General features: G+C 43.0%; 1 protein-coding gene across 1 annotated transcript in view; it reads left to right on the top strand.

The window, feature by feature from the left end:
- Nucleotides 1-12,985, top strand: part of LOC149435671 (C-type lectin domain family 10 member A-like) — a 66,904-nt gene that overhangs the window by 41,062 nt on the left and 12,857 nt on the right. The window contains exons 6-8 of the mRNA XM_089662485.1: nt 4,877-4,915; nt 7,119-7,193; nt 8,526-8,677. Coding sequence (XP_089518611.1) covers nt 4,877-4,915; nt 7,119-7,193; nt 8,526-8,677 — 266 coding nt within the window. The remainder of the gene's footprint in view (nt 1-4,876; nt 4,916-7,118; nt 7,194-8,525; nt 8,678-12,985) is intronic.

Raw genomic sequence — 12,985 nt, 5'->3', positions numbered from 1 at the left:
TAGATGACGTTCAGAGCACATTTTATGCCCAATTCATGCAAAACTCCACGTAATCCCAAGGGGTTCACATACTTTTTCTTGCAACTGTATATATCACAAGGACGCTCTCTGTCTCCGTGTAGGATGATTCATCAAGATATCAAAACAATTAGATTTATTTTTAAGACATTTCTTTTGTTTTTTCTTCTACTGGCTATACAGTGAGGAACAGAAGTATTTGAACCCCCTGCGATTTTGCAAGTTCTCCCACTTAGAAATCATGGAGGGGTCTGACATTCACATTGTAGGTGCATTCCCACTCTGAGAGGCAGAATTTAAAAAAAAATTCAGGAAATCACATTGTATGATTTGTAAAGAATGTATTTGTCTCGCACTGCTGAACAGAAGTATTTGAACACCTAAGAAACAGCAAGAATTCTGGCTCCCAAAGACCTGTTACTGCGCCTTTAAAAAGTCCCCCTCTACTCCACTCATTCATCTCACTTAGTAGCTCCTGTCTGAGCTCTTTAACCATTTGCCGCCCGGCCAATGGCCGTTTGGCAGCGGCAAAAGCGCTTCGGCATTCCGGGTGCACGCCATTTGGCTGCAGCTGCAGAGCGGCTCAGCGGCGCGATCTGTCACCGGCCGTGTACCTCGGACACGGCCGATGACAGATCTGAGTACCGGCCCCCGTTGCTGGTACCATGTGACCTGCTGTGACCAATCACAGCAGGTCACATGACAGTTGTATACAATGGATGGCTTCATTCATGCCATTCATTGTATACTAGTGCCTAGCTGTGAATGGTCACAGCTAATCACATGCACATGTCATGTGATTAGCTGTGACCAAATCACAGCTAAGCACAAAAAAACAAAAAAAACCTGAATGAATCGATGTCATTCAGGTAAATGCTTGCTTATAGAAAAGTAATTCTTTGCTATAAGCAAATTGTGTAAAAAAAAAAAAAAAATACTGATCACTTCCCCAAAGTAGTACAATGTTACTATGGTAACATTGTACTACTTTGGTCATAGTAAAATATGAAAAAAAAATCTTAAAAAAAATAAAATGTAATAAAAAATTAAAAATATTAAAAAAATAAAAAAATATATATTTTTTTTTTTTCATACTGTCACCAGTCAGTGTCCCTGTTCACCACCATGCCAGTTATATGATGACGCTGTACAGCACAGTACATGACAGTATGTAAAAAAAAAAATAAATGTATTAAAATTTTTTTTTTCATTTTCCGAAAAATTATGACAAAAAAAATACAACTTCAAAAAACTTGCCATTCCTCTTATGAAGTACGTCGGACTGTCTACTCTGCAAAAAGGGGTCATTTGGGGGATATCTGTACTGTTCTGACATTTGGGGGATATCTGTACCGTCCTGACATTTGGGGGATATCTGTACTGTCCTGACATTTGTGGGATATCTGTACTGTCCTGACATTTGGGGGATATCTGTACTGTCCTGACATTTGGGGGATATCTGTACTGTCCTGACATTTGGGGGATATCTGTACTGTTCTGACATTTGGGGGATATCTGTACCGTCCTGACATTTGGGGGATATCTGTACTGTCCTGACATTTGGGGGGATATCTGTACTGTCCTGACATTTGGGGGATATCTGTACTGTCCTGACATTTGGGGGATATCTGTACCGTCCTGACATTTGGGGGATATCTGTACTGTTCTGACATTTGGGGGATATCTGTACTGTTCTGACATTTGGGGGATATCTGTACTGTCCTGACATTTGGGGGATATCTGTACCGTCCTGACATTTGGGGGATATCTGTACTGTCCTGACATTTGGGGGATATCTGTACTGTTCTGACATTTGGGGGATATCTGTACTGTTCTGACATTTGGGGGATATCTGTACTGTTCTGACATTTGGGGGATATCTGTCCTGTCCTGACATTTGGGGGATATCTGTACCGTCCTGACATTTGGGGGATATCTGTACCGTCCTGACATTCTTGGACCTCAGGAAATTCGATTGGCTGTCAGTACTTCAGGATTGATCAATATTCAGATCTATCCCATAGTTTGTGAACTCTATAACTTTCCTACAAACTAAATAATACATCCTAATTTGGGTTATTTTCACCAAAGACATGGAGCAGAATACATCTCGGCCTAAATTTATGAAGAACAATTATTTATTTGTAAACTTTTATAACAGAAACAAAGAAAAACGTGTTTTTTTTTTCAAAAATTTTTTTTTCGTTAATTTAGCAAAAAATAAAAACCCCAGCGGTGATTAAATACCACCAAAAGAAAGCTCTAGTTGTGTGAAGAAAATTATAAAATTTTAGTTTGGGTACAATGTTGTATGACCGCGCAATTGTCATTCAAAGTGTGAGAGCGCTGAAACGTGAAAAATGGCCTGGGCAGGAAGGTGTAAAATTGACCGGTATTGAAATGGTTAAAGACACCTGTCCACCCCACAGTCAGTCAGACTCCAACTACTACCATGGGCAAGACCAAAGAGCATTCAAAAGACACCAGAGACAAAATTGTGGACCTCCACGAAGCTGGAAAGGGCTACGGGGCAATTGCCAAGCAGCTTGGTGAAAATAGATCAACTGTTGGAGCAATTGTTAGAAAATGGAAGAGGCTAAAGACGACTGTCCGTCTCCCTCGGACTGGGGCTCCATGCAAGATCTCACCTCGTGGGGTATCACTGATGAGAAGAAAAGTGAGGAATCAGCCCAGAACTACAAGGGAGGAGCTGGTCACTGACATGAAGAGAGCTGGGACCACAGTTTCATAGGTCACTGTCGGTAGAACACTACGCCGTCATGGTTTCCAATCATGCATTGCACGGAAGGTTCCCCTGCTCAAGTCATCACATGTCCAGGCCCGTCTGAAGGTTCCCCTGCTCCAGTCATCACATGTCCAGGCCCATCTGAAGTTTGCCAATGACCATCTGGATGATCCAGAGGAGGCATGGGAGAAAGTCATGTGGTCAGATGAGACCAAAGTAGAACTTTTTGGTCTAAACTTTACTCGTCGTGTTTGGAGGAAAAAGAAGGATGAGTTGCATCCCAAGAACACCATCCCTACTGTGAAGCATGGGGGTGGTAACATCATGCTTTGGGGGTGCTTTTCTGTGAAGGGGACAGGACGACTGCACTGTATTAAGGAGAGGATGAAAGGGGCCATTTATTGTGAGATTTTGAGCAACAACCTCCTTCCCTCAGTCAGAGCATTGAAGATGGGTCGTGGCTGGGTCTTCCAACATGACAACGACCTGAAGCACACGGCCAAGATAACCAAGGAGTGGCTCCGTAAGAAACATATCAAGGTTCTAGAGTGGCCTAGCCAGTCTCCAGACCTAAATCCAATAGAACATCTTTGGAGGGAGCTGAAACTCCGTGTTGCTCAGCGACAGCCCCGAAACCTGACAGATCTAGAGGAGATCTGTGTGGAGGAGTCGGCCAAAATCCCTGTTGCAGTGCAAACCTGGCCAAGGACTACAGGAAATGTCTGACCTCTGTAATTGCAAACAAAGGCTTCTGTACCAAATATTAACACGGATCTTCTCAGGGGTTCAAATACTTCTGTTCAGCAGAGCAAGACAAATACATTCTTTACAAATCATACAATGGGATTTCCTGATTTTTTTTTTTAATTCTGTCCTCAGAGTGGGAATGCACCTACAATGTGAATTTCAGACCCCTCCATGAATTCTAAGTGGGAGAAATTGCAAAATCACAGGGGGTTCAAATACTTCTGTTCCTCACTGTATAGTGGTATATAAAGAAAACAATACAAATAGAAAGATAATAGACTCCAAATCCTTTCCCCACACACCCATATTTCTCCCACACCACATGGAATATCCCCACAATCTGTTTTGTTTTTTCAATTTGTATATTCTCCAATGCTTGATGGATCTTCTGTTTGGCAATGTGACTTCACTGGTTCTCTTCTGTCTTTGTCAGTGGGTGGGTTGGGATATCATGAGTTTGTGAAGTCATGGGTTCTCTTCTGTCCTCAGCAGTGGGTGGGTCCTGACTTCATGGGCCTCTTCTCTCCTTAGCAGTGGGTGAGTCTTGACCGCATGGTTCCTCTTCTGTCCTCAGCAGTGGGTGGGTCCGGACCTCATGGGCCCTCTTCTCTCCTCAGCACTGGGTGGGTCCTGACCTCATGGATCCTCTGCTGTCCTCAGCAGTGGATGGGTCCTGACCTCATCTGTCCTCTTTTGTCCTCAGCAGTCGGTGGGTCCTGACCTCAAGGGTCCTCTTCTGTCCTCAGCAGTGGGTGGGTCCTGACCTCATGGGTCCTCTTCTGTCCTCAGCAGTGGGTGGGTTCTGACCTCATGGGTACTCTTATATCCTAAGCAGTGGATGGGTCATGACCTCATGGGTCCTCTTTTGTCCTCAGCAATGGGTGGGTTCTGATCTCTTGGATCCTCTTCTGTCCTCAGCAATGGGTGGGTTCTGATCTCATAGATCCTCTTCTGTCCTCAGCAGTGGGTGGGTTCTGGCATCATGGCTCCATGACTTGATGGGTCCTCTTTTGTCCTCAGTGTTCTTTACTAAACTGGAGTTAGGCTTTAAAGTAGACCTATTATCAAATAAGATTTCCACTTCACCGTCTTCCATGTTCCATGGTGACCATAAATGGTAACAGTTAAAAAATATTGTAATTAAGTGCAAAAACCACTTCTGCAGAATCCCATTATGGTCATATGACTAAATGCCTAGGATCAGAGTTCAGACTGGTTGCTCCTTCTCTTTAACAGGATCGGGTGACCCAAAAAGTGGTGGGAAGGGTAGTGGGTGTGTCTTGAATGAGTGTATGTAGAGTACAGAGGGTGTATAATGATAAACCCGATTATAATAATTGATATTGGTTTCTCTCTCTTTCCCAGATTCTGACATGAAGAGTAACGTAACAGAAAATGCCATTGGTAAATAAGTATTGCACAATGTATATTCAATCTGATAGCTGTTATCTAAATATTCTGATTACCTTCTGTATCCAATCCCTATTCGTGGCCCACAAATACGGGGGAGTTTGTCTGAAGCATGTTGGTGATTGGGAGCTCTGCTCAGTGCTTGAATGTACTGGGAATTCACCTTAATGCACAGCAGCATATTCCTAATCCAGATGTGTCCCCGTTAATGATGACCTGAACACACCCGGGTTCGGATCAGGCAGGGTCATGAGTAAAGTTTGGGTGCCGATTCTAAACCGTGCTAAAGTCAATGGAAGGCAAGTGTTAAAAATCAGTTCTGGTCATCTTCTAGGCTAATACAATAGTCAAGGGATTGTCAAACAAATGGTATGGGGGGGGCTGGGAACTGCCCTGGAGGAAACATACTAAAGAAAGCATTTAAAAAAAATAGTGGGGAGAAGGAATTTCATTGATTTCAGTATTGCTTAAAATGAAACATTAAAAGTGTAATATTCTTTTGAAGAACATGTCTTGGGGGGGCTGGAGGGGCTGGAGGGGCTGTGCCCTGACCCTGTGTATAAAGTGGCAGATCTGTACAATGTATACCACTTACTCCAGCAATACTAATAGTGTGTTTATATTGCTGACAAAATCAAAGCTCCCGCCTGCTTCAATCTGTTTGTAACCAAATAGCAGGGGGTTCTATTCATCTATAATAGATCCTTATCCCAACTCCATGAGAAAATGAAGAAAAAAAAAGGTAAGCTTCCCCCCAAAAATACTTACCAGACCCTATTTGAGCTTACAGTCTGGCTGACCTGGAAAGAAAGGCATGTGGATGCTCTTTCCTGCTATTCGGTAGAACGTCCAGAGGACATAGATGCAAGTAGAGAGCACATAGAGATAGTCCTCATCTTACCTACGGCAGTCATGTTCCCTCAAAGGGAGGGCAGAAACACCCCAGCCAGACCCTGCCAAGATCCACACCGGAGAGGAGTAAAGTCAGATCCAACAAAAAGACTCCAATCTAATGCAGGTACAAAGCTTTCTGTCACGATGGCACAATCATTCTTCCTGAAAATGTCAGAGACTGTCCTCACCTTCCCACAAATACACTCTGTACACTGGGCTGTACATGAAATACTTCTGACCACTGCACTGCAAAAACACCTTGACCCTATGTTGAGGAGGACAAGGGCCTCTTTCCCAGGAACTGCTTAGCAACCAGCAGCTGTTGAGACAATGAACACTTTGGTCAGCAGTATGTAATCAGAACTTAGCACATAGAGTACAGGGGTCAGGTGTATATGTGAGAGTACAGGGGTCAGGTGTATATGTGAGAGTACAGGGGTCAGAAGTATGTCATGTACAGCCCAGTGTACAGATTGCAGATGTGGGAAAGTGAGGGCAGTGTCTGACATTTTCAGGAGGAATGATTGTGCCATCGTGACAGAAAGCTTTGTACCTGCATTAGATTGGGGTCTTTTTGTTGGATCAGACCCTACTGCTTCCTGGTGTGGCTCTTGGCAGGGTCTGGCTGGGGCGCTTCTGCCCTCCCTTAGAGGGAACATAAGGAGGCTGCCATAGGTAAGATGAGGGCTACCTCTGTGTCCTCTCTACTTGCATCTACGTCCTCCCTGGACGTTCTACCGAATAGCGGGAAAGAGCATCCACATGTCCGTTAAGTCTTTCCGGTTTGTAGCAAATCTTATAGTTGAACCGAGCCAATCGGGTGACCCAACTTTACTCCAAGGCCCCCAGTCTGGCTGTTTCTAGATAGGCAAGAGGTTGTTAAAAACCTCTGTTTCTCTTTTTTACCTATTATCAAAACTCATGGTGATGGCCCACACTAGGGCCAGCCACTCCAATTTAAAGGAGATATAATTATGGGGATTCCTCTTGGTGGGTCGCAGACTATGGCTTGCGTAGTTGATCATGTGTTCACATTCATCCTGCTCCTGAGTCAGTTCCTGTAAGCTCCCATCCATATACACTCAGCAGGGTTTTTGAGTTGTCCACATATGCCAGTAGTGCATCCGGGGGAGCCTACGCTGTGGACCAGGAAGGGTGGATGTTGCGAAGAAACTGAGACTGTAGACACGTGGATGACCACTAATCCTAGCTGCGAGCTGGAAAAAATCTTGCAGTGGGCTGTAGTCTGGAGACTTCTGGTATAAAGGAAGCCAACTCTAACCTGACATTCTGTGTATTTCAGCGTATTTTTCCAGCGACATTCAGAGGATTTGGGGATTTTTGGGGAAAGTGGCAGAAGATCTCCAGAAATTGAAAAGTAAGTTTATCCTAAATTCCTTCATCCAAAAATTATTTAAATCTGCTGAGGGCAGCACGTATGTAGTTCCAGTAAAAGATAAAAACATGAAAAAAATATGTTATAGCTGTAATTGTGCATTTTACAACACAGAAAGGGACCAGAAAATATTTCCTAAAAAATTTAAACTCAAAATGATATGTGGAACCCTGTCTGGGGGGTTGCGTGGAATGATCCTCATCTTGCAACAATTACATCCCAATGTTGTAAGTCCAATGCAAAGGGGAGCTGAACCCAGGGCTAGATCTAGCCTGTCTGATGTGGAGGTGCAGTACAAAATGTCAGGGGGCAGAGGATGGGAGGTCAGCAGGGCAGAGGACAGGGGTCACTGCTGGAAGGGCAGAGGACAGGGGGTCACCGCTGGAAGGGCAAAGGACAGGGGTCACCGCTGGAAGGGCAGAGGACAGGGGTCACTCCTGGCAGGGCAGAGGACAGGGGTCACCACTGGAAGGGCAGAGGACAGGGGTCACTCCTGGCAGGGCAGAGGACAGGGGTCACCGCTGGAAGGGCACATGACAGGGGTCACCACTGGAAGGGCAGAGGACAGGGGTCACCGCTGGAAGGGCAGAGGACAGGGGTCACCGCTGGAAGGGCAGAGGACAGGGGTCACTCCTGGCAGGGCAGAGGACAGGGGTCACTCCTGGCAGGGCAGAGGACAGGGGTCACTCTTGGCAGGGCAAAGGACAGGGGTCACTCTTGGCAGGACAGAGGACAGGGGTCACTCCCGGCAGGGCAGAGGACAGGGGTCACCGCTGGAAGGGCACATGACAGGGGTCACCGCTGGAAGGGCAGAGGACAGGGGTCACTCCTGGCAGGGCAGAGGACAGGGGTCACCGCTGGAAGGGCAGAGGACAGGGGTCACCGCTGGAAGGGCAGAGGACAGGGGTCACTTCTGGCAGGGCAGAGGACAGGGGTCACCGCTGGAAGGGCAGAGGACGGGGGTCACTCCTGGCAGGGCAAAGGACAGGGGTTTTTCAAAGGCTTTTTTGAGTTTGGGCAAGGACACAAGGGCCCCATGATCCCCTATTGCCCGGGGGCCCCATGAGTTGTCAGTCCGGCCCTAGTTGAGACTCGAAACTCACGGGTGTGCGGGAACAGAGCCAGGAATTATGGGAGGGAGATCTCATTGTTGGAGTTTCCAAGACATATAAGAATCCAAAGTCTGACTCAGCGATGTGAAGCCTTTTATCTGGTATTTTCTTTTATTATAATTTTCCTGTCTTGACTGAACTGTCCGGCTACAACTATGACCATCCAGCATGACCCACATAATCCTCTTTTTTGCTCCCTCAGGCTCTTCTGATCCATTATGCAGTGAGGGATGGAGACATTATGGACTCAGCTGTTACTACTTGTCTTCAAACACACAACCATGGAACGCCTCCAAGAAAGACTGCGAGAACAAGAAGGCCCACCTGGTGGTCATTAATGGCGAGGGAGAGATGGTATGAAGGCTAGATAGACACTTTTCACTGTGACATTTCCCCATCACTGACAGCAGTATTTGAATAATATGCCCTTAGCCTCACCCTGTGAAGAGAATTTCCAGTTTGCAGGACAACAGTTTAAACTCTGGCAGACTTCTCCTACTTATGACTCAGGCAGGTTAGCTGAATATTGTAGTGTAATAGTGATGTAGTGCTATACGTACAGCTATTACTAGAGATGAGCGAATTATTCAAAAATTCGATTCGGCTGATTCGCCGAATTTGCGGGAGAAATTTGATTCGATGCGAATTTATTCGCTGCAAATTTAACTTATTAAAAGGGTTTCTAGGCTTCAGAGAGCCTTTATATTAGTGCAGAACACTGTACCTTTAATTTAAATGCCCTTGGAGTCTGCTGGGGAAGAGAAATAATACTGTCAGTCAGTATGACATGCAGATGAGTGCCGTCGATCTTAGAATCACCGCACACTTCACTCATTTGGGCAGTCACGGGGCACGACGAAGAAGAAGAAGAAGAAGAAGAAGAAGAATGAAAAGAAGAATGAAAAGAAGAATGAAAAGAAGAAGAAGAAGAATGAAAAGAAGAATGAGAAGAAGAATGAAAAGAAGAATGAAAAGAAGAATGAGAAGAATGAAAAGAAGAAGAAGAAGAATGAAAAGAAGAAGAAGAAGAATGAAAAGAAGAATGAGAAGAAGAATGAAAAGAAGAATGAAAAGAAGAATGAGAAGAATGAAAAGAAGAATGAAAAGAAGAAGAAGAAGAATGAAAAGAAGAATGAAAAGAAGAAGAAGAAGAATGAAAAGAAGAAGAAGAAGAATGAAAAGAAGAATGAGAAGAATGAAAAGAAGAATGAAAAGAAGAAGAAGAAGAAGAATGAAAAGAAGAAGAAGAAGAATAAAAAGAAGAATGAAAAGAAGAAGAATGAAAAGAAGAATGAAAAGAAGAAGAATAAGAATGAAAAGAAGAAGAAGAAGAATGAAAAGAAGAAGAAGAAGAATGAAAAGAAGAATGAGAAGAAGAATGAAAAGAAGAATGAAAAGAAGAATGAGAAGAATGAAAAGAAAAATGAAAAGAATGAAAAGAAGAATGAAAAGAAGAAGAAGAAGAATGAAAAGAAGAAGAAGAAGAATGAAAAGAAGAAGAAGAATGAAAAGAAGAATGAAAAGAAGAAGAAGAAGAATGAAAAGAAGAAGAAGAAGAATGAAAAGAAGAAGAAGAATGAAAAGAAGAAGAATGAAAAGAAGAAGAAGAAGAATGAAAAGAAGAATGAGAAGAAGAATGAAAAGAAGAATGAGAAGAATGAAAAGAAGAATGAAAAGAAGAAGAAGAAGAATGAAAAGAAGAAGAAGAAGAAGAATGAATGAAAAGAAGAATGAAAAGAAGAAGAAGAATGAAAAGAAGAAGAAGAAGAATGAAAAGAAGAATGAAAAGAAGAAGAAGAATGAAAAGAAGAAGAAGAAGAATGAAAAGAAGAAGATGAAGAATGAAAAGAAGAAGAAGAATGAAAAGAAGAAGAAGAAGAAGAAGAAGAATGAAAAGAAGAAGAAGAATGAAAAGAAGAAGAATTCCAGTACAGCAAAAAGTGTCCCTGCAGAGAGCTCCGCTATTTCTGACAGTTCTCTGACAGTTCCTTCACATTTACAGCGGTTGAAACATTGTATCTATTTGTTTCCGAATAAAAACATCTGTATCCTAAATGGAAACAAATAGATACAATGTTTCAACCGCTGTAAATGTGAAGGAACTGTCAGAGAACTGTCAGAGAACTGTCAGAAATAGCAGAGCTCTCTGCAGTGACACTTTTTGCCGGCTGATCGGGGAAAATTTGATTCGTGCATCCGAAGTTTGCTAAAATTCGGATTCGGTGCGAATCTAATTTTTCCTAATATTCGAAACAAATTCCACTTCGCCAAGTTCGATTCGCTCATCTCTAGCTATTACCTTTGGTGCAAGATATTGTAGTGATACAAGATTATACGCAGATCTATTCAGGTGATTAGTGCAATCCATGTCAAATTTGAATATTCAAGTGATAATTCCAAGATGAAAGTGACACTCAGTGATTTCCTATACAGGGATAATAGTCACTATTTATAGGTGATATTATTAATAATGTCCACAGCAATCAGTGATTCCCCATATAAAATGGCACACACAATTCTTCAAAAACATGCTCCTGTGTTGGTGCAGGTGGTGAGTGATATCCTAAATTGCAGGTATGCCCGCTCACCTTCCCCCTACGACCCACAAGGGCCACAACGCCTTATGGATCACCCAGGATCCTGCATGCTCCTTTCCAGGATACCGATAGCTCCACCATTCTCAGTAACCTCAACTCCACCTTCAGTTGTTTTTCATGCACTGTATATGTTGGTTATGTGTTAGAGAAGACACTGGTAGCTTGTGATGAGGCAGAACTTGGTTTACTTGTGTGGCTTAAGTTGCAAACATACAGAACACATTTCAGCAGACATCTTGGTTTTTAAGAGAGGAAGAGAGGAATAGGAAGAGAGAGAACCAACAAGTTTTACACATATGCACAACTGGTAACCTTAGTGTACAGTGCCATCTACTGGTCAAGTGATATTAACACACAATACTGTATATAGTACATGCTGTTGCATTCCCAACAGTATATACTCTCATGAACTCATGATATTGGGATCATACAACAGAAACACAAAGATCCTCCGTAGTGTAAAACTGCATAACAGGTTTAATATAGATAAAACCGCCAAGTACAAACTCACAATTAGCAGGGAAGACAATGCACAGTGTGTATCACCTCTCTTGGGTGTACTGAGAGCACTCTGGTGTAGTAAGATGGCGCCGGACCGGAAGTGCGTCACCACATCGCTTCTACGCGGTACGCTACACCCCTCGTAGCTTCGTCAGTGCTCTCAGAACTTTTTGGCTCCTGCAGAGGTAGAGCTACACTGATATAAAGATGGAGCACAGTTGGCAGTTAAAGTACATTTTGGGGAGCTCAGAGATAGCTTCTGTATGCTAGAAAGGAGCCTACAAAGATATTTATTCAATAACATCATACTCAACCACAACAGAAGACAATCCAGCACTCATCTCCTCTTTTAGTGTTACAATGAAAACCTGACAGAGGTTCTAATTCTTCTTGGTATATTAAAAAGTAGAAAGAAAACGTTTCAGCTGGAATTCTAGTGTTCAAGTGCTTATAAGGAGAACAGAAAAGAAGACCTACATAACTCTCTCATTATAGGTAGAGATGAGCGAATCGAACCAGGCGAACCGGAATTCGAGTCGAATTTCAGGAAATATTCGATTCGCGTCAAATTCGAAATTTTGCCTACTTCGGGTGCGCGAATCGAATATTTCCCGATCAGCCGGCAAAAGTGTCCCTGCAGTGAGCTCCGCTATTTCTGACAGTTCTCTGACAGAAGGAACACATGTTTAGCGGTTGAAACATTGTATCTATTAGTTTCCATTTAGGATACAGATGTTTCAACCGCTGTACATGTGAAGGAGCTGTCAGAGAACTGTCAGAAATAGAGGAAATCTGCACATACACTTTTTGCTGGCTTGGAATTATTCTTATTTTCATCCTACTTCTTCTTCTTCATCCTCATCCTCTTCTTCTTCTTCTGAGGATGAGGATGAAGAAGAAGAAGAAGAAGAAGTAGGATGAAAAGAAGAATAATTCCAAGCCGGCAAAAAGTGTATCTGCAGAGCTCCTCTAAGTGTATCTGCAGAATAGAGGAACTCTGCACATACACTTTTTGCCGGAAACCGCTGTATGGAGGGAATGTCCCATAACTGTCAGAAATAGACTATTTATGACAGTTCTGGGACATTCCCTCCATACAGCGGTTGAAACATTGTATCTATTTTTTTCCATAAATGACATTCTGCAGATACACTTAGAGGAGCTCTGCAGATACACTTTTTGCCGGCTTGGAATTAATCTTATTTTCATCCTACTTCTTCTTCATCTTCTTCTTCTTCATCCTCATCCTCATAAGAAGAAGAAGAGGATGAGGATGAAGAAGAAGAAGAAGTAGGATGAAAATAAGAATAATTCCAAGCCGGCAAAAAGTGTATCTGCAGCGCTCCTCTAAGTGTATCTGCAGAATGTCATTTATGGAAAAAAATAGATACAATGTTTCAACCGCTGTATGGAGTGAATGTCCCATAACTGTTAGAAATAGTCTATTTCTGACAGTTCTATGACATTCCCTCCATACAGCGGTTGAAACATTGTATCTATTTGTTTCCATTTGTTTTCATCTCCAAGGGCATTTAAATTAAAGGTACAGTGTTCTGCACTAATT

This window comes from Staurois parvus, unplaced genomic scaffold, assembly GCF_062004578.1.
Source record: "Staurois parvus isolate SC_StPar_1 unplaced genomic scaffold, SC_StPar_1.0 ptg001482l, whole genome shotgun sequence".
In the NCBI taxonomy this organism is placed as follows: Eukaryota; Metazoa; Chordata; class Amphibia; order Anura; family Ranidae; genus Staurois; species Staurois parvus.
Note: the sequence above shows the minus strand (reverse complement) of the source record. Positions and strands in the feature narration are given on the sequence as shown.